The 26,047-nt window shown below is 40.5% G+C and overlaps 1 protein-coding gene across 2 annotated transcripts in view; it reads left to right on the top strand.

Moving 5' to 3' along the window:
* The window catches only part of COPS2 (COP9 signalosome subunit 2), a 55,206-nt gene extending 32,399 nt beyond the window's left edge, over positions 1 to 22,807 (top strand). For both annotated transcript variants that reach the window (XM_030189566.1, XM_030189567.1), the window contains exons 8-13: positions 6,182 to 6,360; positions 6,472 to 6,524; positions 7,038 to 7,135; positions 14,558 to 14,640; positions 15,680 to 15,738; positions 22,018 to 22,807. In XM_030189566.1, coding sequence (XP_030045426.1) covers positions 6,182 to 6,360; positions 6,472 to 6,524; positions 7,038 to 7,135; positions 14,558 to 14,640; positions 15,680 to 15,738; positions 22,018 to 22,162 — 617 coding nt within the window. In that variant the 3' untranslated portion in view covers positions 22,163 to 22,807. The remainder of the gene's footprint in view (positions 1 to 6,181; positions 6,361 to 6,471; positions 6,525 to 7,037; positions 7,136 to 14,557; positions 14,641 to 15,679; positions 15,739 to 22,017) is intronic.
* Positions 22,808 to 26,047: the final 3,240 nt, after the last annotated feature.

Below are 26,047 nucleotides of genomic sequence, written 5' to 3'. Positions count from 1 at the left end.
CTTAAGGCACCAATGATTTGAACAGGTGGGAAGTCCATGGGAGGGTGGGTGGTCTTTGGTGGGAAAGGGGGGGGGGTCTTCAGGGAGGGATTGTGATAGGGAGCTCTTTGGAATGGTGGATGTATTTGGGGAGGCTAGGGGATGGGATGCCATACCAAGACACATCTGAACAGCCACCCTTCCGAAAGCTGCTGAAAACTTACCTCTTCAAACAAGCCTATCCAAACGAAACCAACTTAATTAACGAACCTCATCCACACAACTAAAACTACCCATACCTTTATCCTTCCCCCCCACTTCTCTTCCTCTTGTCCCACTCTATACAACTGTGTTATCTCTGGGATACTCTGTACCCTACATTGTAAACCGCATTAAACCGCTGTGTTACCTCTGTAATACTTTGTACCCTACATTGTAAGCTGCACTGAACCTGCTATCGAGCGGGAAAGAGCGGGGTATAAATGCTACAAATAAATAATTTTAATGCTTGACTGCTTTAAGGTATGACTGCAAGCTGTTATTCAATTTACATAATGAGGTGTTTTGCATGCATTTGCATGTGTTTTATGTCTCATTATTATATATAACTACCTAAACTTCTGGAAATCACTAAAGACTAACCTGTTCCAAAAGGCATACCCTACCAACCCAACTTAATTGCCTGAACTCTGCTACACAACAAAACTCAAGTACGTAATGGACATTACTCAATTCTTCCGTTGTACGAGTCCCTAATGTGACAGTGCTACGTGAACTCTATCCTATCAAAACATTACCTTCTATTTGTTCACCGGAGACTTCAGAGCCTCTCCGGTACTATGTAAGCCACATTGAGCCTGCAAGTAGGTGGGAAAATGTGGAATACAAATGTAATAAATAAATAAATGTGTGTTATCGGGCAAATTACAATCATTGTTGCCATGATGTATCTTAATAACTACCCCCTTAATCTGACCAGATAACTACATGAATACTTTGTAGCTGGCCAGTCTGTTTAAAGTTCAGTACTACAAGTTATCTTTCAGACCTCGACAACTATATAACCTCTTCTCAAGTCTGTAGGTTGGCCTCATATCTGCTTCCACATACAGTTCAAGCTTCTCCTATTCATCTATTACTCACCTACAACTGCGGTTGCTCTTCAGCTCCTTAGTACATCTGTTCTCTGATATGTCCCATACCCTTCATTTATTTATTTATTTGTTACATTTGTATCCCACATTTTCCCACCTATTTGTAGGTTCAGTGTGGCTTACATAGTACCGGAGAGGCGTTTGCAGACTCCGGTGTGAACAAATACAAAGTGATGTTGTGGCAAGATAAAGTTCATGTGGCACAGCCACATTAGGGCGTCGTATAACGGAAGAGTTGTGTTATGTCCATTACGTACTTTAGTTTTGTTGTGTTGCAGAGATCAGGCATTTATGTTGGATCAGTGGGGTATGCCTTTTTAAACAGGTTAGTTTTTAGTGTTTTTCGGAAGTTTAGGTGATCTTACATAGTTTTCAAGTATTTTGGTAATGCGTTCCACAGTTGTGTGCTTATGTAGGAAAAACTGGATGCGTAGATTGATTTGTATTTGAGTCCTTTGCAGCTTGGGTAGTGCAGATTTAGGTACATTCGTTTTGATTTGAATGTGTTTCTAATTGGTAGGTCGATCAAGTCTGTCATGTATCCCGGTGCTTCACCGTAGATAATTTTGTGAACCAGAGTGCAGATTTTGAAAGCAATGCGTTCTTTGATTGGGAGCCAGTGTAGTTTTTCGGGGAGGGGTTTTGCACTTTCAAATTGTGTTTTTCCGAAGATAAGCCTAGCTGCCGTGTTTTGAGCGGTCTGAAGTTTCTTTAAGGTTTGTTCTTTACATCCCGCATAAATTCCATTGCAGTAGTCTACATGGCTTAGTACCATTGATTGTATCAGGTTGCGAAATGTTTCTTGTATCAGGTTGCGAAATTGCTTCACACGTTTGAGCTTCCACATTGAGTGGAACATTTTCTGTGTCGTGGTTGTCACTTGGCTCTCTAGTGTTAAGTTGCTGTCCATTGTAACGCCGAGGATTTTCAGGCTGTCTGAGATAGGGAGAGTGTAATCTGGAGTGTTGATGATTGTGGGGTTGTCCGCGCTGTGTTGGGATGAGAGGATGAGACAGTGTGTTTTTTCTTTGTTGAGTTTTAGTTGAAATGCATTAGCCCAAGAGTCCATGATGTTCAAGCTGATCTTGATTTCGTTGGTGATTTCTGTCATCATGACCTCTCCTCCATTGCCAGATTTTGACTCCATGTTTTTCACTTTGCTGTAACTTAATGGCTAGAACAGCAGGCTGAGAACCAAGGAAAACAGGATTGAAATCCTTCTTCTCCTATTGACAGTTCTTCTGACCTTTGGGTAAATCACTTCAGTGAACTGCATTTACGCTAACTAGAGGCTGACCGTAGCTGTGTTTTCAGTTGCAGACAAAACTGCTGCTGAAACTGTCTGAACACTTTTGGCCAAAACCAAAACTGCAGCCAAAACTTATCACTTGGCTTCAGCCAAAGCCATACCAAAAATGAAAACTAAAGTTTGGTTCTGTGAATGTTTAACCCAGTGGGAATTGTCAGATCAGTCTGCAGCCCTCTGCTAAATCCACAGGAGATTATCCACCAGTCCCAGGAACTGCAAGTACAGGTTGAGAACTGGGAGAGCCAGTTTATCAAGGACTTCTTTTTTTTTTTTAAGATTGTTTTTATTCAACATTTCAATAAAGAAAATCATACAATACACTTAACTGCAGCCACAAGGCTACCAACTCTCCAAAATTCCTCAAACTCATCTGTAATACTTAATCAACATTGTATTTTTCCCCCTACCCAACCCTTCCACCCCTCCCCCCACTATCCTCCCGTTCATGGCTGCCCCCCCCCCCCCCCCCCCCCCCGGTGTACCACTAGCAGTGTTCCATATTCTTTCTAAGTTTGTCCATTCTTGCGCATCATGTCTGTATCTGCTCTTCGATCTGTCAATTTCTCAAGATCCGTTATGACCCAGAGTCTTAATTTCCAGTCTATATCAAGGACTTCTTAACAAGACTGGCACATTAAGTTCCCACGTCAGTGCAGATGAAGTTAAATATCCTCTGAGACAGGAACTTTGTGAGAGCATGTAAAAAAAAAAATAATTCATGATTACCAGCTTTTTATGCTTACTCAAACTGTGTACAAATAAGAGAAAGTATTATTGAGATGTTTCCTGTTTTTGTATTTAACTATAGAACTAATTAAGGGCAAGTATGATATAGGTCCTTATAAAATAGGGTAAAAGAGTCCAGAAACTGGTGTACACTATGGACATTATAGAACATTGATGATATACAATCCAGAATAAGAGAGGCTAATTCCTAAGGAGTTTATCATCTCAAATTTACAGACTTAAATTCCTGCTGAACTTTTGTATCAAAAGTATTTATTTGGAGCACTCTATTTACCATATAAACTATTATGCAAGATCATAACCACATTACTTGCAATTAAATGTCCCATTTTCTTGTACTGATGGTCTCACGGACCTCCAGCCCCTGTGTTTGACTGGTCTGAGCTTTTGACAGCCCATACCTGTCAAACAAGTGCTGGAGGATTGTGCCCAAGGGCATGCTCAAGCTCAATCCTCCCACACTTAACCTATGATCAGAGATAATAGCGTGTATAAATTTGTATGCTATAATCTCTGATCATCGGGGTGGTAAAGCCCCGCACTATTCTGCACTATTTTTAGAGCGCTGTTTGGAACAGCACAGGGCTTTCAATCATCTGGGCATTAGAGACCAAGAAAATGTGGTGGAAAGATACAGAAATTGTATTGGATGCCACCAGCCTGCTTAAGAATAATGTCCAAATACATCTTCATGCATTGCCTGTGCATATTATGTCTTATAAATTCAGGGGGGTGAGTCTCTTTGGACCAATACCAGTTTTGAGACAAACATTAACAGTGAACCTGAGAGATTTGGGATCCTCCCTAAGCAAGGATATGTGGAATATTATTGCTTTCAAGGTAGTGCCATCCCTCCATTTTATTTGCTTCGACCGCATACAAACAAAGATCTTCAACGTTGTTGGTCCTACCCTATGGAACTCCCTTCCCCCATGCCTACATCTAGAACAATCTTTCACTAAGTTCTTAAAATTTTTCTCTGTAGAGACGCCTTCCAATCATAACTGCCTCCACTGCTGCCCGCAGGGTGAGAAATCCGTGCCGGCCGATGTTTTAGATCTGCTTAAACTATCTTAATATTAATTCTATTTGTGTTGAAAGTATTTCCATGTGGCTTCCTCGAGTGTTCCTTGGTCTTTGTACTTTTGGAATGAGTGAAGGGTCTATTTACTTCTGCTCATTCTACACCGCTCAGGATTTTGTGGACCTCGGTCATGTCTCCCCTCATTCGTCTCTTTACCGGGCTGGGGAGCCCAGGCCTCTTTGGCCTTTCCTCATGCTGGGGGAATTCCATCCGCTTTGTCATTTTGGTTGCTCTTTGAACCTTTTGAGACATGGCGACCGGAACTGAATGCGATGCTCGGGGTGCGGACTCACCATGGAGCAATACAAAGGCATTATAGTATTTTTGGTCTTATTCATCATCCCTTTACTAATAATTCCTAGCAGAAGATTTTAGCGTGTGGTCTGCAGTGATACCCGGATCTTTTTCTTGAGTGCTGACCCCCAAGGTGGACACCAGCATCAGGCAACTACATGTACATGTGTGATATGATCGATCTGCCGTTGAGAAATTCCTTGGTGTCATCTCGAAGTTTTCTTCATCTGCACTATCCTTCATGCAGGCATCTAAAATATAAGACAATCTATGCCTCTTCTTTCTCTTTCATCAGCCCGTGAACCTGAAATGCTTTGCCGAGACCCCTGAAAGAGTCATCGGATCATCAAACTTTTAAAAAAACTGCTAAAAACTTATTTGTTTAACAAAGCCTACCCCGAAGTCAACAATGCTGTTTAACCCCCTTATTCTTTTCCCGCTTTGTTAGTTTATCCGCTCTTTCCCCTCTGTCAGCTTCTCTTATCTTTGCTACTCTGTACTTAATTTGCAAGCTCTTTTACTGGATCAATGTTTTTTTGCTGTTCTATTTTGTATTTTATTGTAACTTTTTTAGCCACATTGAGCCCGCATAAGCTGGGAAAATGTGGGATACAAGTGGACCAATAAATCTTTTCCCTATCCTATCACTGATTGTAGTTCCTTTCTGTTTTTTACTATTTTTTAGAATTTGTAAACTGCTCTGAAAGGTTTCTAGAGGGTGGTAAATCAATCGCGTATAAACGTGAAGGTATGCGCTAAACTAACCCATTTGGAGACATTGCACTTGAGAGTCTGGCATGTGCAAAAACTGGGCATGTGCTGAGTCTGGTGCCAGGCGCTTTCTAAAGCTGCTACCAACTGCTAAGCTGTGGGAGAGAAAATTCAGGATATCTTTGAGGAGCTCTTCAGTTGGCAAGGCTTTTTTTTATCCCTGCTAGCTTGCAGGAAAGGTGTTCTGCTGCTGCTGGGTGAGCCCGAGCCCAAAGTGGGTGGACCCTGACCCACCTGTGGCAATGCCACTGCTAGTAGTAGATTTAATACAAATTAAAACTGGTAAAATAGTTATTAGTCAGTTTACAGTTAAACTAAGGAATTTGTACCCAAGTGATCAAATCTAGTAGGGTAACTGAATATCAGAGAGGTTTAGACAAGTACCTGGCATACAAGTCTATCATAATCAGTTGAATTATAATTTATTTATGGTTAAGTATTACTATCTTAAATGTATGTGTATTTATGTGTTTTTATTATGTATTTTGTAATTTTTTTTATATATTTATATATGTTGATTTTGTTGTAAACCACATAGGGCAGTCCTTTTAATGGACTAGAAAGGCGGTATATAAACTGCAGAATCCAAAGACTTTCTAGTGCCAATTAGTCATCTGATTTCTTTCTCTTTCTTAAACCATTCTAGGTTCACTACTTTCACCCCTCCCCCTTATGCTGATTGCAGTCTTTTCTTCCATCATTTTCTTCTGACTAGCCCCAAGGATTCAAAGGCATGATTGCCTGCTAGAGGCACACACTTTATTCCCCCCCCCCCCCCCCAAAAAAAAGAGAAAAGACTGTCTTGCTCATGCAGTTGATATGCATGTTTTCTTTCCTTTTCAGAATGTGGAGGAAAAATGCACTTAAGAGAAGGAGAATTTGAAAAGGCACACACTGACTTTTTTGAAGCTTTTAAGAATTACGATGAGTCGGGGAGTCCCAGGCGAACTACTTGCTTGAAATATTTGGTCTTAGCAAACATGCTGATGAAGTCAGGGATAAATCCATTTGACTCTCAGGAGGTATGGTAAATGAAAGCAGTGTCGGTTAACTGCTGTCCTTATCTGAAGACTGTTCTTTTATCTCTCTCTCTTTTTTTTTTTTTTTTTTTTTTTCTTTTTCTTCATGTCCAGGCTAAACCATACAAAAATGATCCAGAAATTTTAGCAATGACAAATTTAGTAAGGTAAGGTTATTTTTGTTTGTTTTTTTTGTGATATAAGGCCATTTTTATGGAATAAAATGTGGTTTAACTTAGTATTGTTCGCTCAAAGGGGATCCCAGCATGATTAACAATTACATTACTTTAGGAAGCATGCATCAAGTTCTGCGTTGCAGTCATGCAACAACTAGGGAATTCCCACTCCCTCTTAGCGAGTCTGTTTTCATACCTATTTTTTTAATTGTTGACATTTTTATTAAATTTTACCAAATTTAGGAACTATGCAAAACTTAGAATGAACAGCATTACAAACTGCCTACTCCCCCAAACACCTTTTTCTCCCGACCTTCCCACCCTTATCCTCCAAGCTCCAACCCTCTCAATACACCTATAACCATTGCAGAGAAGATCTTGTTTATTACGGACCTCTCTTCGCCTTCCTAGCCCTTTCCCAACCCATGTTCTTTCTAACTTCCCCTCCCTTATATTTGTTTGTATTTTTATCAGATTTATATTCGCTCTATTTTTCTCTTAAAGTGCCTATCAGAATAATGACATCACTGAATTTGAGAAGATTCTGAAAACAAACCACAGCAACATTATGGACGATCCCTTCATAAGGGAGCATATTGAAGGTATCCTGTGCTTAGAATTATAGAAGAAGGAAAAGCAATTTTTTACATTTTCCTGTTTTTAGAATTGTCACTTCTCAGCATTAGCACTTATTTTTAGTAAGGCCATTTCCTTTTTTTCTTAAACCTGGATAAAGGGGAAATGTTATTGTTCCCCACAGCAGGCTCTGCTTCCAGTCTAAGGTTATCTGCATGAGATATAACTTGTAATGAGTAGTATGGTGCAATATTCAACTTATCACTCTGTTACTAAAAGTTTACACACGTGCCATCATCATTGTGATACGATAGATAGCACAAAAATGTGTTTAATTTGGACAGAACATCTGTCCCATGTAGTTGCATTTAAATCAAATTAGCAAGTTTGCACAAGGTCCCAGAAATGCTAAGCAACAAATTTGACACTACTGTTGCTTCAGTGCAAGATGATGGTAGATTACCTTTCATGGTTTCTTTTAAATACTGAAAATATATAGAGAGGGAGCTTTACACATTTGGGCTGTCCTTGCTGTGTTGCTGTTTTTGCACTACTAATAGCATTGAGACAGAAACAGATTGACTTGTTATATGATTTGAGAGCTGCACAGGAAGATCTCGCACTCATTATAACAGTGTCCCTTATATTAAACCTGTGTGGTATTGGCAAACTAGTGCAGCAAATACTAGCAAAAAGGGGGGTGAGGTTGTATGCATTGGTAAGTTAGTAAATGACAGCAGATAAAAACCGATATGGCCCATTGGTCTGCATATTCTGAATCATAATTACTAACTCTGTGGGTACCCCCTAATATTAAGTAAACTCCTTCACTGTGTCCAGGGAGAGCAATTTCTGTTGATTTTTAGCTCCTCCAATCATTTTGAAAAGTTGATTCCTCTATATTGAATAAATGTTGATTCCATTATATTGACTATGACAGTCATCACACACTCATTTTCAAAGAAGTTTTTTCATGTTCTTTCTGTCTCATCTAGCTATTTGTTTCATTTTTGCTTCAATAGAAATTGATACGATAATTTTGACTTTTTGATTTTGTAGATTTTAGGATCACTATCCCTTTTAATTCCGAGTTGATTTTATCAATTTGGTTTTTTTTTTTAAATTTTATTTTTGTTACATTTGTACCCCGCACTTTCCCACTCATAGCAGGTTCAATGCGGCGTACATATTATATACAGGTACTTATTGTTTTCTTTGATTTTCTATATTTGGGAAAAATCTTTACCAACTCAGTCCCAGTGAAATGTTATGGATTGTACTATTAGTGTGGTTTGTTTTGTTTTTTTGTAACAGTATGTGTTTGTTAAAGGCACAAAGTAGAAAATACAAAGATACAACTGTACCAAACCATAAGAGAATTATAACCTCACCCCAATAAACCCGCCCCTAAAACCTACAATATCCCCCCCACCCACCCACACACACAGCAACAATTGTCATACCCACCTCTAGGTACACCGTGACTGTTCAGTGTCCATAGAAATTGCCCATTATCTCCTCATTTCTTTAACCATTTGCCAAAGGTGAGACCATTTTTCACTTGTAGAATTATAGCAACACAACCACTTACCTATAAGCTTCTCCAATTCCCCAACAATGTTTAATTTCAAAAGTCAGCCCATTACTCTGGGCACTGTTGTTTGTTTCCAGTTGGCCGCAAGGTACATCCTTTTTAATCTCTGCTGCAAGGTACATCCTTTTTAATCTCTTCCATTTTAGTCCTCTTCGGTTACCCAGTCCCAGTAGACACCACTTAGGATCCCTGGGAAATGGGCATATCAGAGAAACAGACACACACCTTGTGACTGCTGTCCTGGATGTTCTCACAAGTCCACCATCTGTGAAAAAGAAAGGTTCCTAACCCTTATAGCATCCTTACCAACCTCCATTTCCTGATCATAAAGTCCCTTGTAAAATTGCACAAAGTAATTTCTGATCTCACCAGACCCCTTTAATTTTAGAAATGATGTGAGCTATTCGCTGCCCTCTCAAATGCCTAACCGGCATTTTCCCATATTTGAAAAATTGCTGCTGGACCTTGTGCCTAATGTTATCCACCTGCTCCACTTGTAAGCAGTGAAGCTCATTCCTGTATTGTTTCAAGTGTTACAAAATATCTAGGGTGGCCTTCATCTGGTGAATGCGTTCCAGATTCACCAACGGGGTTCTGATCTCCAACACGGTGTAGAACAGATAAAAGTGAATTGATCTTTCACTCTTTCAAAAAGTACAAAGACCAGGAGACATTCAATGAAATTACATGGAAATACTTTTAAAACAAATAGGAAGTGTCATGAAACACCTAGCCACCCACCTGGGGTTACCCTGCAGCAACTTAGAGGGTCTAACCCCAGCACAGCTCAGGTCAGCCTGCACCTGCTGCTTGTGCGCTACACTATCACCCTCCTCCCACAGACTGGGTCTCTGGGCGAGTCTCCCACTCTCAAATTATCCCCAGTGATTTCTAGGTTACTGGAGCCACACTCCCAGTGGTCCCACAGTTCCCAGAAAACATTCTCAGACCCAGCACACAACTACCGGGATTCTTTATCAGTCCAGACAACAGAGCGAACAAATAATTTTGTTCTCATAAAAATTGAACTCTGAACAAAAAATGTGCAATTAGCAAACAATAAAAGGTAACTGAAATATGGATCAATTATAACACAAACTAAATATCTATATACTGTCTAAACAGTACCTGGGAAGTTCAGGACATATAATTGTGCACAGAGCCTTAGCGAAAGATCTGTCTCCCTCTTCTTCCAGGCTAAGACTGAAGCAACAGGCAGCATCTGCTGGGTAATTTTCAAAACTGCAGGCCAGTCAGAGCCCAAAACAGTCAAGTTTCAAATAAAAACTGGTTACATCACTACAGCCACTTTCGATTATCTGTGTGCCAAATAAAGACAAGTCAGTCCTCTGTAACAGCTTTAAGCATAAACATGCACCGTCTGCTGGCCAAACAGGAGAAATACACTTCAGAACATAATGTAGGAAAATATCAAATATATTTTACATGCTTAAAACACACTGGGCTCCTTTTACTAAGCAGTGGTAAGCCTCAAGCGCTAGGGATGGCAGTACTTCCCACCCCTAGCGCGCTGTCATTTTCAGTGGTACGAAAATGTATTTATTTTTGTAGTGCCAGAGTGTACTCGGCGGTAATTGGGCAGTGCTGTGCGATGCTCTGGCCCTGTTACTACTGGGTTAACACTGGAGCCCTTACCGCCATCTCGGTGGGTGGCGATAAGGGCTCCCTCCCTGAAATGGCCGCGCGGCAAGTCACAGATTTCAGTGGGAGAAGTGAGATTCAGTTCTTTATCTAACTCTCCTGCAGAGCTAAGCACTTAAACATCTATACCACAGCGATGATGTCACTTCTTCCCCTATTACAGTAGTTTTTATTTTGGAAGTAAGATACAAGCATCTTAATTTTATATTCCATTCATATTTAGTTTCACATACCATTCCAAACACTTCCTCTTGCTTATTATGCTTATCTACTAGACTCAGGTTAGCTATCCATTCCCTGCCTCTAACCTGGCGATGCTACCTGGCACTTTGCATTCTTTTTCTTGACTCCCCAACACTTTGCATCACTCTTCTCCTGGCACTTTAACTTGAGTCATCTCATACCAAGTTCTGGTCTGCCTTGAAGACTCACCTCTTTTCCCAAGACTTTTATGCCCCTTAGAACACGTTAGCTCCTTCATGGTTGCCTGCCTCCCTCTTTCTCTGTCTCCCCTTCGTACTTTCTGCTGTCCTATCTCATTATGGAGTTCCTTTCTTTTTATGTTTGCTGTTGTAATCAAGATCTGTGCACTGACACTGGCTGTAATGAGTAAGTGAAGGTGCTCAAAGTGTATGAGAAATACAGACTGCAAAGGAGAGACACACTCCTAATGAGTAAGACAAGGGTCTCAGAGTGAGAGCCTTCAAATGAGCGTTACTTGGCATCTCAGGGCCGTTGTTTGAATAAAGATAATAATAACTGGTATAATATGCTTCAAATAGGGACCAGTCCTTTTTCTATAAACCTGATAATGTTGTAGCATGAAGGTGGAATAGAGAGAAGGGATTTCATTGCTTAATACAGAGGAGTTGTATTAAGTCTAAGTACTGGGTTACAGGCAGATATCTTGTTGTTAAAGTGCTGTCAAGTTAGTGTGTATTCATGTTGATCCTCTGGTTATCTAAAGTCGTGAATACTTTTTAAGCTTTTCAGGGGCCCTTTTACAGAGCAGCAGTAAGCCCTACGCGGGCATACCGCTCACTCTTCCAGGACTACCGCTGACCCAATGCGGCTGCCAGCAGTAGTCCCACCCTGAGTGCGCACCATTTACAGGGGAAAAAGAAAACCCCCGGAAATGGCTTTTGTGGCGATAACCCGGCGGTATCCGGGCATCGCTGGGCGCTGCCGGGTTAGTGCAGGAGCCCTTATTGCCACCTCATTGGGTGGCGGTAAGGGCTCCTCACCGAATGGCCACATGGTAAGAGTTTTTTCACTGCCTGGCCATTATTTGGGGGGGGGGGGGGGGGCTTTTACCAGCTTTGGTAAAAACGGCCCTCGCTGCTAGCGCAGTGTCCTTTTTCCCGCAGCTTGGTAAAAGGACCCCCTAGTTAGTTGTTCAGACATTCAGGGCTAAGGATGTCGGTGCCGGGCAAAATGGTAGAGACTATTATAAAGAACAAAATTACAGATCATATTCAAAATCATGGATTAATGAGACAAAGCCAACATGGATTTAGTGAAGGGAAATCTTGCCTCACCAATCTATTACATTTCTTTGAAGGGGTGAACAAACATGTGGATAAAGGTCAGCTGGTTGATATTATTATCTGGATTTTCAGAAGGCATTTGACAAAGTACCTCATGAAAAACTCCAGAGGAAATTGGAGAGTCATGGGACAGGAGGTACTGTCCTAGTGTGGATTAAAAACTGGTTAAAAGATAGAAAACAGAGAGTAGGGTTAAATGGTCAGTATTCTCAATGGAGAAGGGTAGTTAATGGGGTTCCCCAGGGGTCTGTGCTGGGACCGCTGCTTTTTAACATATTTTCAATGACCTAGAGATGGGCGTAACTAGTGAGATAATTAAATTTGCTGCTGACACAAAGATATTAAAAGTTGTTAAATCGTAGGAGGATTGTGAAAAATTACAAGAGGGCCTTACGAGACTGGGAGACTGGGTGTCTAAATGGCAGATGACGTTTAATGTGAGCAAGTGCATAGTGTAAGAAAGAGGAGCTCAAATTATAGCTACATCATGCAAGGTTCCACGTTAGGAGTCATGGACCAAGAAAGGGATTTAGGTGTCGTCGTTGATGATGCGTTGAAACCTTCCGCTAGTGTGCTGCTGCAGCTAAGAAAGCAAATAGAATGTTAGATATTATTAGGAAAGGAATGTAAAACAAAAATGAGGACGCTATAATGCCTTTGTATCGCTCCGTGGTGCGACCGCACCTTGAATATTGTGTTCAGTTCTTGTCACCACATCTCAAAAAAGATATAATGGAATTAGATAAGGTGCAGAGAAGGGCGATGAAAATGATAAAGGGGATGGGACGACTTCCCTGTGAGGAAAGGCTAAAGCGGCTAGGGCACTTCAGCTTGGAGAAAAGGCGACTGGGGAGATATTATAGAGGTCTATAAAATGATGAGTGGAGTTGAACGGGTAGACATGAAGCATATGTTTACGCTTTCCAATAATAAACATAAAACACAAATGTGTTAATTACTGAAGTACTAAACTAGGCTTACCACTAGAGCATGCCAAGTGAAGAGCAATTCTATAAACTAGGAGCTCGCATTTATGCACCACTTACACACATAGATGTATAAAACCTACCGAGGCTATACTATGAGGGCACACATCATTTACATATCACATAAATGCAAGTGGGCATATATATGGGTGAGACACAGGTAGGGCTCCTACTTACGCATATAACTTGTATGTTATGCACATCCCTTCCATATTTATATGTCTGCAGTTAGGCCAGGTCTATGGCTGATGTAAATGTTAGGTGCACTGATACCAAGTTATGCTAGTATTCTGTACTGGAATCTCAGCACCCAGATCCTATAGAATAGGTTTCCACCGCACATCCTCTGGGTGCCTAAATGGAATTTAGTAAGAAAATTGCCCCATGGCCATTAACCATTAATAAGCTCTTTTTGTTGGCCCACATAAAGGACTAACGGCTTCTCGCTGACTTAACTGTTGATTTTTCCAAATAAATGCTTTCCTGGAAAAATGTGCAAGCTATAGTCTAAAGTGGTTTCGCTAAGTGCTGCTGTTTTTAATAAAGATATTTTTTCCATTATGAATTTGAAATGCATCTTTGCACTTGAGCAATGCTAACTCCAGACAAAAAAATATAGTAGTTGAGACAAAATTTTAAAACACAGTTCAGGCTTTTGGAGCATTAGAATTAAGAGAATCTATATCAGAAAAACTATATATCAAACAAGTGGGTTAACTCTATGGTGGGAAAACACTTGAACAACACACCCAAAAAAGTGGAGAAAAAAGATCTCAGTGATACCACTCAAGCCACCCAAGGTTTAAGGTGTTGAGAACAGTACACCATCACAGATCAGAAAAAAACTCCACTCTCCATAGTGTCCATCAGTTAATTTCATACCCAAACCAGAGTAAAAAAAAAACACTTGTATATCCACAGGTATAGAAAATAAACAAATCACAGTCACCATAATTCCAAACAGGTGAATATTTCAAATCATCTTATCTCACTCCGTCTTCAAACTGCATATCTTCACATCAGCTGCCAGTGAGTCCCCAATACCCAACAAGGAATCCCCGTTTCACTAAAGTTGCATCAGGGGTAATTATCCTGTGTATGACCACTTTACAATACGATCCAGCAGGCTAAGCCACAGAGTTAACCCACTTGTTTGATATAGATTTTCGCTCTCATCTCTCCCTACACTCCTCCCCGTGAACTCCGTTCACTGGGTAAATGTCTCCTGTCGTCCCCCTTCTCCCCCACTGCTAACTCCTGGCTCCGTTCCTTCTATCTCGCTGCTCCCTATGCCTGGAATAGACTCCCTGAGCCAGTACATCAGGCTCAGTCTCTGGCTGTCTTCAAGTCTAGGCTTAAAGCCCACCTCTTTGCTACTGCTTTCAACTCCTAACCATGACTCTCTTACTCAACGCCCTCACTTATCACCCCTACCACTGCAATTTCCCCACCCCTAGCTGTCTGTTCGTCTGTCCAATTTAGATTGTAAGCTCTGTTGAGCAGGGACTGTCTTTTCATGTTAATTTGTACAGCGCTGCGTAAGTCTAATAGCGCTATAGAAATGTTTAATAGTAGTAGTAGTAGTTTACATTTTTCTAGCTCGTGTGAATTTGAGGCATTAGAATTAGTATCATTAAATGTCTGTCTTTTCTCTTACAGAGCTTTTACGAAACATCAGAACACAAGTGCTTATAAAGTTAATTAAGCCTTATACAAGAATACATATTCCGTTTATATCTAAGGTAAATTATGATGACTGTTGGGCAACAGTAAAACATAAAATCTCTTTTACCATACATAAATTCTAACAGTAATCATGCCAGGAGTTGGATCCAAGCCCAAAAGGCGAAGAATTCAAAATGGTTCTAATAGTTGGAAGATAATTTCAAAACTTTTTTTTTTCCATGGGCTTTGAGAAACATTGTCAGCACTCCTGGAGTTAGCAGTATGTATGCTTTTCTCTGTGGGATAAAGGGCAGGATCAGGTCAGGGTAGAATAATCATACACAGGATGTGAAGAACCTATAGTCCCCCTTCCAGCCTAAATTTTCTAAGGGAATCTCCAGGGGCAATTTCCCTTTGAAATTCGGCATACCTGTCATCTTGCAAATCCTGCAGATAGTTTACAAATTGCCCCTTTTATTGATGTCAGCATATGGTGATGCTTGCCAGTACTGATTTTCTTTGGGGAGGTGGGGGAAACACATTGGGGCCTGCAGAAGTTTCTGTATTTTGGTTACAGTGAGGAAAATGTATTAATTTGCTATAGTTCAAATAGGTTCCAGGTTGGCAACTGGCAGAAAATCAACACTCATGCTTGTAGTTTCTAGAAAGCTATGATATAACCTAGTACTAATGACCTGGATCTTTGCTAGTTTACAATCTATGTACACACATAGATGCTTGTATGTCTGTCTGTGTAGATATTGTTGCTTGGGAAATATTCTTGAGTGCTATTAGATAATAGGCAAATGTGAAGTTAATGTAGTGTTGTGGGCACCTGAGTTCTCTCTTTGAGTCTCTATCCCTGCTCTGTAGCCACAGTACTGCTGCTGCCATGACATCTAGGCCATCAGGAGATGGAACGCAAGAGGGGAGTGCTGGAGAAATAACCTAGCTAACTAGGAATAAAGCCACCGTCTCTGTCTTCTTTGTAAACATGGTGATTAATGTAGATTCCAATTAATTGATTGTCCAGGAGGGTAGTTGATTTTAAAAAAAAGCTGTAGATGTAATAAAAACAATATGTGGTACTTATATAACAAAAGTCTTCTGTTTTAGGAGCTAAACATAGATGTAGCCGATGTGGAGAGCTTGCTTGTGCAGTGCATATTGGATAAGTATGACACTTTTCTTTTTTTCATGGCAATTATATAATATTTTTAAACTATAGGATCTGTAATTTTTAGGATATGCATAGCTTTTTCATGCAAAGGCAGTGAACAGGTTTTTTTTTTTCCCACAAATACAGCCCATCAGCAGTGTGCTTGTATCATAATTTTTATGGCACTTGTACTTTGGATATTAAGATCACTGACAATATCTATCATATTTGCAAATCACATCTAGATATTCATGATAGGATAATCTTTCATATTTTAAATTGTGCACAGAAAAATATTTTTGATCTCAACATCAATGGGGACATTCTATAACTGGGCACCTGGCAGGGGGCTATTCTTCAAAGTAAATTAGGCACTTTATAGAACACTGCGGTAACAGCAAAAATAAATAAAGTGTAGCACTTAACTCCAGCCATAGAGCTGGAATAAGCGTGTGTGCCTTATTTTCAGTGATACACATGTAACTTTGCTCTGTCTATGTATGCATGTATTTACAAAATAGCATTTAGGTGGAATTTTTATATGTTTTTGTGTATATGTACTATTTTAATTAAATATGCATGTAATCGACATGTAACTGTTAGCACATATATGTTCCTGGGAGAATTTTATGCAAAAGGTGTTTTTTGTTTGTTTTTTTAATTCTGCGCGCAATATTTAGAAAATTCTGCATTGTTTATTTTGTAGTGTTCTTGCACAGAATTTCTCCATTATCAGGCCTGAAAATCCCTCCTGTCATATGTGAAATATATTTTATTAAATACAAATAGTACAAAAAGGCAAAGAAGAACAAAGCCAGTACAGCAACAATTAGCAATGAACATAGTAACACCAATAAGTACAGCATCCTTGAAGAAAACATTATAAAGGAGTTTCTATTCTAAACCACTGCCAACCCCCTAAGGCAAGAGGCTTGGACTCTGATAGCCTCACCCTATATCCCCTATCCTTCTTCCTTCCTGTCGTTTGCCTCTTCAGCCTCTCCAGTTTCATCTCTCCTTCTGACTCCTAGCAACATCCCGAATTCTGCCCCCCCCCCCCCCCCACCAAAGCTTCTCCCATATGCATTACCCCTACATCTCGTTCTCCCCATAGCACACCCTCAAGCTTAATTTACTCACTCCCATATCACAGTCTCAGTTTTCACTGCCCCCCCCCCCTCAAAACCCTAGGGTGCACACTCACCTTGCTCTGCTTCCCCCCCCCCCCTTCCCATGGCACATTCTTACCGTGCTCTGCTCCCCCCTAACTCTCCTCATGGCTTTTTCTCACCCTGCTCTGCTCCTCTCCCCAACAGGATCATGCAGCAGGAGGAAGAGGAAGTGAGCCCCTGTATGTTCTGTGAGGTTGGGGAATTCTGCACTTCACAGTTAATAGAATTCCCCCCAGGAGTAATTATAGATAAGAAATTTTGGTAGTTAAGATGTTGGATTGTTGTCCATTCATTGTGGCCTTATTTTATTGTTCTCCATCTCTAGGCATTGATGTTTGTGAGTTAGTGCATCAGTGTATGGCTGAGTTAGTTATAAAATTCTCATGGATTTTGATTTGGGGAGATTTTAATGTTCATGTGCCTATGGGAACTGATAGTAAGGTGCATCAATTTTTAGATCGAATTCAGTTTACAGTCGTTGACGTCTGGTTCTACACGTGGATGGCTAGGCTTTAGATCTTATTTTAGCAGGGCTGGGCTGGAGAACCGGGTAATTCCTTCAGTTGCCTGTCCATTATCTTGGTCAGATCATTTTGTTATCCTGTTTTTGGATGCGGCCTTGCCGAGCCCAGTTCCAGGAGTGTTCAGGATGTTCTTTTGATTAGGAACTGTGGGGCTATTGATTTAGAGCCCCTAGCTGACAGTATACCAGAATTGTTTGGAGAGTTGGATTTAGAGGGTCAGGCAACTATGCAGAATTCTACCCTGGGAGCTATAGTTGATAGAGTGGTTCCAAATAGAGTGGTGAGTGAAAGAGGGAAAAGAGAGAACCCTTGGTTCCATTCTGGATTATTCATTTATTTTATTGCATTTGTACCCCACATTATCCCACCTATTTGCAGGCTCAATGTGGCTTACAGAGTGTTGTTATGACATAGTCATGACAGGATCTTGTATACAATCGGTATTAAGCAGAAGATGTATGAGGTATTAGAGAAGGAGGTGTTAGATAGGGTGGTGTAAGAGGTGTATTTTGATACTTGGGTGGGTTGGGTGGTGATTTTTGTCGTTAAGGGTTCTTTTTGTAGGCTTTGTTGAAGAGATGTGTCTTCAAAGATTTGCGAAAGTTGATTAGATTGTCCATGGTTTTCAGGGCTGTGGGTAGTGCGTTCCATAGCTGTGTACTTCTGTACGAGGAGGTAGTGGCGTATGCCTGCTTATATTTAAGTCCTTTACAGCTGGGGAAGTTCAGATTGAGGAATTTGCGGGCTTATCTTTTGGCGTTTCTGGGCGGTAGGTCCACTAGGTTTAACATGTAGAGTGGGGCATCTGAGTGAATGATTTTGTGTCCGGTCATGCAGATCTTAAACTCAATGTGTTCCTTGAGAGGGAGCCAGTGAAGTTTCTCTCTTAAGGGTTTCACACTTTCGTATTTGGTTTTTCCAAATATGAGTCTGGCTGCGATATTCTGGGCTGTTTGGAGTTTTTTAATAGTCTGTTCTTTGCAGCCAGCGTACAGAGTGTTACAGTAGTCCAGATGACTTATTACCATTGACTGTACTGGGAAGAAAGGTTTTACTCTTTTGAGTTTCCACATCGAGTAGAACATCTTTTTCGTTGTGTTCTTCACGTGGGTGTCGAGTGTGAGGTTTCGATCGATGGTGACTCCAAGAATCTTCAAATTTTCTGAAATGGGAAGAGTGCAGTATGGTGTGGTTATGGTGGAGTAGTTGTTTGTGTTGAATTGGGAAGTAAGTACTAGGCATTGAGTTTTTTCTGCATTGAGTTTTAGCTGGAATGAATCTGCCCAGGAGTGCATGATTCGGAGGCTTTGGTTGATCTCGTTGGTGATTTAGATCATGTTTGAACGGGATATAGATCGTGACATTGTCTGCATAAATGTATGGGTTAAGGTTTTGATTAGCTAAGAGTTTGGCTAATGGTATCATCATTAGGTTGAAAAGAGTTGGTGAGAGGGGGGATCCTTGAGGAACTCCGCATTCCGGTATCCATGGAGGTGATCTTTCAGTGTTCGTTGTTACTTGGTAGGATCTGGTGGTGAGGAATCCCTCAAACCATTTGAGAACTGTGCCTCCGACTCCGAAGTATTCTAGTATATGAAGTAATATTCCATGATCAACCATGTCGAAGGCGCTAGACATGTCAAATTGTATTAGGAGTATGTTCTTACCAGTTGCAATTGTTTTTTTGAATGAGTTCATTGCAGACACTAGTACAGTTTTGGTGCTACGATTTGATCAAAATCATGTTGAGGCGTCAACTAGGGTAAAGAGACAATGACAAAAGGGGCATGCTCTTGAAGCCAGATATTTTTAAGGTGGCTGCAACGGTTTTATCAAACTCAAAAAAAGCAGGCAAAAATGGTCTATTTATGGGACGCTGGTTAAGAGTGCTCCCAATCCAGCTTGTAAGTTTTTTTTTTGTTTTTTGTTTTTCAAATTTTGAATAGGTTGAGGAGTGGGGAGGTTGGGATTAGTCAGCAACCCATGCCCTCTTCTGAGTCCGTTGGCTGATGCTTTTTTAGAGAAGGTGACCACCTTGAGGGAAGGTCTTGGACATCTTGATTCATCATTTATTAAAATTGGTGGGATTGAGGATGTAGGAGGTTGAAATGAATTTTGATTACCCACATCGGATGAGTTTGTTAGATGTTTACAAGGTTTGTATGTAGGGAGCACCTTGGACCCTGTGCCTCTATCCTGGGTTAAGCATTTGTGCCATGGTTTATTGCGCATGGCACATGCACTGATTTGTGGGTGTTTGGATGAGGGAATAGTTCCAACATTATGGAGGGGGGCAGTGGTGCATCCAATTTTGAAGGGATCTACTAAAGATGTAATGGATGTTACTAGTTATAGACCCATATGTACATTGGGGTTGTTTGCAAAGGTAATTGAGAAAATAGGGACATTGAGTCTTTTTCAGTCAGGTTTTCAAGAGGGTCATAGGACTGAGACAGTTTTAGTTTGTTTGTTTGTTTGTTTGTTTATTGAGTGATGTCCGTGAACAGTTGGATAAGGGAAGGATGGCACTGGCTGTTTCCTTAGATCTTAAGCCATGTTTGATGTGTTGGACCACCAGTTACTCATTCAATGATTGAGTGATTTGGATTTATGTGGTACAGTGTTGGCTTGCTTTACATTGTTTCTTCGGGATCATTCATTTTTAGTGTAGGATAGAGGTGATTGTGCTACCATCCATGAGGTGACTTGTGTGGTAGCTCATGGATCTGCTTTGTCGCCCATTCAGTTGACTCTATTTTTGACACCTGTAGTTCAGCTAATTCAACAGTTTTCTGTTAGTGTTCATGTGTATGCAGACAACATATTAGTGGTGGGTTATTGTTCTCCATCTGCCCCTGATCTACCTCATTGCAGGATTGTCTGTTTGCGGTGGAGGGTTGGCTAACACAGAATAGGTTGATTTTAAATGTGGAAAAGACCGCTGCCTGTCAGTTGACCAATCATTTACCTCGCCCAGATGTTTTTCTCTTTTTTTTTTTTTACAGGGTAAGGTTCAGCCTGTTTACCATTGAGACTACTCGGCATGTATTTCTTCATTCTTTGCTGATTTTTAAATTAGATTATGAATCCAATTGAAAACTTAAGTGGCTAATATCCTGCTGACAAGGGTACTCAACACATAGAAAATAGCAAGTTCATCTGATTTTACTTAGTAGTATTTGGAAGTCATCTTAAAATCCAATTTTTTAGAGGCAGGAAAAGACCTCAAATGCTCTGCTTGTTATCATTAGTTTAGCAACAGAAATGCCATGCGAACGTCCTCACTGATCTAAAAAACCTCCTCGATTTTTCTAATTTTTTAAAGTGCATACATACTTTACTTTTATGTTCATTGTTTCACATTATTTGATCAACTAGGAATTAAGGGATATTTATCTTTTTTCTAAAAGATACTTCATTCAGTTTCTCCGGAATATTTTATTTTCTGGCATGCAGCGAAAATCGGGCAGTAACTCCAACAAATGCAAGAGACCTCACCACTAAGTCAATAGCTGGTGGTAAGGTCTCAGACCTAAAATGGACGTGCAACAATTTTTATTTTGCCGTATGTCCATTTTCAGCAAAAATTTTAAAAAGGCTTTTTTTGCAGGCACATTGAAAAATGGATCTGCACACGCCCAAAACCTGCACCTACACTACCGCAGGCCATTTTTCAGCTCACCTTAGTAAAAGGACCCCTTAGTCTCTCCTCTTCATATGGTAGTGAGCAGGGTTGGCAGCCAAGGAGTTAGATAGATACACATGATCTGTACAAAGAAACCAAGAATAAAATATTTCCCAAAAGGTAGAATTCAGTGAAAATGGATATGATATCAGATAGTTATTTTCATAGTTCAGAATTCAAGAGTTAGCCTAATAACCTGAGGATTAGGAAGTTGTCAGAATTCTTGTACATCAGTTAAAATCTAGAACATATTAGGTAATTTGTATGTAATAAACATACACAGGTTATCAAAAATCTTTAACATAATGGTACCTCTAAGATGATGTAATGATGAAGTTCAGTAAATGCAAACTGATACTGTAGCTGTGTCCTGTGGACTTGAAAATTATTTTCCATGATTTGGTTAACACAGAATTTCTGTAGAGATAAGCATACTCTTGGCCATGTTGAACTACTCAGATGCAGTAGGTTGATTTAGTAATATGAATATGATTACTTTTAAGCTGCTCATAAAACATATATTATTTTGGAAATAATTATTTTACATTGTCAGGAGTAGTTTTCCCCCTCCCCCCTCTGGCTGGGTATATTACATGCTTTACTAACAGCTTAATAGCAAACAAGGAATAAGAAAACAATCAAAAAGTGCAGCTTCAAGAATTGGTCCCAAAAATAATAGAGGATAGGAAAAGAAACAGTTTTACCTCTGAAGAATTGAAATGCTATGTAATAATATTTTGGAGTGGCTTAAGGGATTTCCTTTTGAGCTTACATCAAATTGTAAGAGTATCTGTCCCATGAAAGAACGTGAACTAGAATCACTTGGAAACCCCCTTAGCGTTTAGCACCAAATTAATGACCCCAAACACATTTTTTTAAATCTCTGACAAAATTTATCTTTCTTTTCTATTCAGTACTATTCATGGCCGAATCGATCAAGTCAATCAACTCCTGGAATTGGACCATCAGAAAAGGGGTGGAGCACGGTACACCGCATTGGATAAATGGACAAACCAACTAAATTCTCTCAACCAGGCTGTAGTCAGTAAATTGGCTTAACAGAATAAGATTCTAAAAGAAGTAATTATTACAACAGTTTGGTGATTTAAACCTTCAAGGAACTGGAAATGGCAAAATTACTGTCGGATGGTGTGCCCTGAAAAAATATTTGGAGTTACGACAGAAGTGCTTTTTTGATCAGTTGGTTTGTGTTTTGCTGCTGCATTTATCCCAAGAAAAACAGCTTTAACCTCCAGAAGAAAACCAAAATGCCATGGGATTTATGCTGTATCGACATCACGCCCTAACCATTCAGCCTGATAATAATTTATCAAGGGCAACTAGTGACCAGAGAAGAAATGCAGTTTTTAAGTACACTGACATACTACTATTGGTTCAGTTTAAACATTTTACCTGAAAGTAATTCTCACAGAAATAACCTGCAATAACTTGAAATGCGTACTTTTTTGAATACTTCCTTTTCTCATGTATACATTGAAATGTTTGCTGCATTTTGCAAAAATACCAGTTCTACTCCCCTACACTCCACCCCGCCCTTGGAAAAAAAAAAGAAAAAATTGTCCATATATTTCTGTACTTGCAGCATAGTAAAGGTTTAGAAGAAACCCCATAACTATAGTGGCACACTGTCACTTATTGTAGGTTTCAAGCAGCAAAAATAAACAGTGCAGCTCAGAAATTGTACACTTTGGTCCTTCTGGTGTGTTTTATTATTTTTAGTTGGGGAGGAGAGATGGGATGGTGGAATAAAATATATCCTAGTATTTCTTTATATAATTTCTCATTATGATAAAATATTTGAGGAATAGTTTTAAAAGTTCTGTTACAATTTTATTTTTCTTTATCATCCATTCCAAACGAGTCCAGACCAGAAGGATTGACTCTCGTGCCAGCAGATGAAGACAGAAATATTCCTGAAGCGTCCCCTTTCCCTTTATAAGGCTGATAAAGGCACAGCTTCAGTCAGAATTTCTCTGTCTCCAGCAGGTGGCTGTATTTATCTGATCTGGTCTAATACAGCAGACTGTGCAAGCAGCTAGAGGAGGCAGAGGGTGTTCACTCAACTCTTCCATCTGGGCAGGCATTGAGGCTAGGGAACCTTTGGGCAACAATTTCTTTCTCAGTTCTCTTACTTCTAGAGAGATCCACTGCTGGATTTATCTTTGTGAATTCCCTGGATTCTTGGCCAGAATTAGGGTCTACCCTGGAGAAGTAAAGAACAGACAGACACTGGTGGCACTACATAGAGCCCCTGTGTTGTCTGTGGGTAGGCTCCATACAGTTTTTAAAATATTTTTTGGAGGGACAGAATAGTTTTGTGCAGTGGCCACAGACAGCCTTGATCAGAATCTTCAGGACCAGTAAGATTCTTCTCACCGGTGGCTCTAGGATGGAGAAACGCTATTTAGTGTGCAAGACTTGCTGGTAGTGCACTGCATTTGAATGCAATTGTGGTGTCTAAGATTACGAGGGAGGTCATGTGGCTGAGAGATGTGTTGCAGTCCCCACTGTTGATAGCTACAACGTAGTGCAATTCAGAGGGCATTCAGATGGAACAGGGGCAGGTTGAGCACAGCACTCAGCACCATGGGTGCAGGAAAAAACACCATTTTGGCTCTGGTCTTGTGAGATATCAGGAATGGGGAGAAGGCCTCTCTGTTACTGCTGCCCAGGAAATATCACAGAAGAACAAAACAGGAGAGGAGTTCCTCAGGGGTGTGGACATACCACCCCATGTAAAATTTTCCTCTGAATTTATTTTAATGATGCACAGGGCATACTACTTGTGTCAGGGCCTGGGCAAGGCAAAAGTGGGGGCAGGTTGTACCCTGGACCCATGTAAAAAAATGCCTTGTTGCACAGGAAGCCTGAGTCAGTAGCTGCAGACAAAGGAGTGGATTCTATAGTGATGTGTACAGTATCTTGGACACCACCCCATTTCTATAGGAGTATATCACCATCTGTAAACAAAGACGAGCAACAAACCCCTAAATATTTAGGGAGATGTTTAGGGGTACATTCAAGAAATGGCACTGAAATTTAGGTACCTAACATATATTGATTTGCTCTGGAGTTGGCTTTAACCCAGGCCATGAAGTATATCATAAATTTTAAACAGAAACCTCAACAGCCTAGGGTACCTACAGAGATGGTCTCCCCCAATTTTAACAGCTGCTATCATCAGTTTCAGAAATCCTTTGAAAACAGCTGCAAAGGAAAACATCTCCCTAATGGAGAAAAAAACCTTAGCAAAAAAACAGAGGAAATAATTGTGTTAATAACGTGTTGGGTTAAAGTCAACACCATTCTGGAAAAGATCGAAAAGGTATGGGGAATTTATTACACGTGCACAGAACAAACTTATTTTCACTTAGCTTATCCACCTGGGTGTTCACCGCAGCCTTCGGTTTCCAAAACCCTCCAACCGGGACTAGCTTTAAAACTGTGAACTGTAGCACCATGCAGAAATCCTCTAGGGGACCCTCTTGTTTCGTCTCTGCCTCAGGAGGTATCCACTAACGAAAATCTTTCAGTCATGTAGTAAGACTACAAAATGGCGACCATTTTCGTTGGTGGATTCCTCCTGAGGCAGAGACGAAACAAGAGGGCCCCCTTGAGGATTTTTGCGTGGTGCTACAGTTGACAGTTTTAAAGCTAGTCCCGGTTGGAGGGTTTTTGGAAACCGAAGGCTGCGATGACCACCCGTGTGAATAACCTAAGTGAAAATAAGTTTGTTCTGTGCACATGTAATAAATTCCCTATACCTTTTTGATCTTTTTCAGCATGGTGTTGTCTTTAACCCGACACATTATTACATAATTATTTCCTCTGTTTTTTTGCTGCTAAGGTTTTTTCTCAATTAGGGAGTTGTTTTCCTTTGCAGTTGTTTTCAGAGGATTTCTGAAACCGATGATAGGAGCCGTTAAAATTGGGGGAGACCATCTCTGCAGGCACCCTAGGCTGTTGAGGTTTCTGTTTGTTTAAAATTTATGATATACTTCATGGTCTGGGTTAAAGCCAATTCTAGAGCAAATCAATATATGTTAGGTTTCTGATGATGTTTTGCTCTCCAGTATATATATTTTGATTTTTGAGTACTGAAATTTAAGGTGCCAGGATATTGAGCGCTAAGCACAAATTCTATAATGGCAGTTCCACATGGAACTGCCGTTATAAAATACTAGCGTAAGTCTGCAGTTCTATGTCTGACCTATGTGTGAGCACTTACACCAGCCCAAAGGCTGGTGTAAATGCTCACAAATAACTGCAGGCAGTTAGGCATGTAACTGATGGTATTCTGTAACCCATGTGTGTAACTGCTGCACGTCTTATCTTTTGCCTGAACCGATACACTCATATCACTCCTCTCCTCAAGTCACTTCATTGGCTTCCGATCAGGTACCGCATTCAATTCAAGCTTCTGCTACTAACCTACAAATGTACTCGATCTGCAGCCCCTCCTTACCTCTCAACCCTCATCTCCCCTTACGTTCCTACCCGTAACCTCCGCTCTCAAGACAAATCCCTCCTTTCAGTACCCTTCTCCACCACCGCCAACTCCAGGCTCCGCCCTTTCTGCCTCGCCTCACCCCACGCGTGGAACAAACTCCCCGAGCCCATACGCCAGGCCCCCTTCCTGCCCACCTCTTCAATGTCGCTTTCGGCAACTAACCTCTACACCTCTACCCAGGAAAGCTAGACTGCCCCAACTTGACATTTCGTTCTTTAGATTGTAAGCTCCTTTGAGCAGGGACCGTCCTTCTTTGTTTATTTTGTACAGCGCTGCGTAACCCTAGTAGCGCTCTAGAAATGTTAAGTAGTAGTAACTAACTAACTAACTACTAACATTTCTAAAGCGCTACTAGGGTTACGCAGCGCTGTACAATTTAAACATAGAAGGACAGTCCCTGCTCAAAGAGCTTA

Source organism: Microcaecilia unicolor, chromosome 1 (genome assembly GCF_901765095.1).
Source record: "Microcaecilia unicolor chromosome 1, aMicUni1.1, whole genome shotgun sequence".
Lineage (NCBI taxonomy): Eukaryota > Metazoa > Chordata > Amphibia > Gymnophiona > Siphonopidae > Microcaecilia > Microcaecilia unicolor.
The sequence above is the reverse complement of the archived record's forward strand: the minus strand, read 5'-3'. Positions and strand labels throughout refer to the sequence as shown.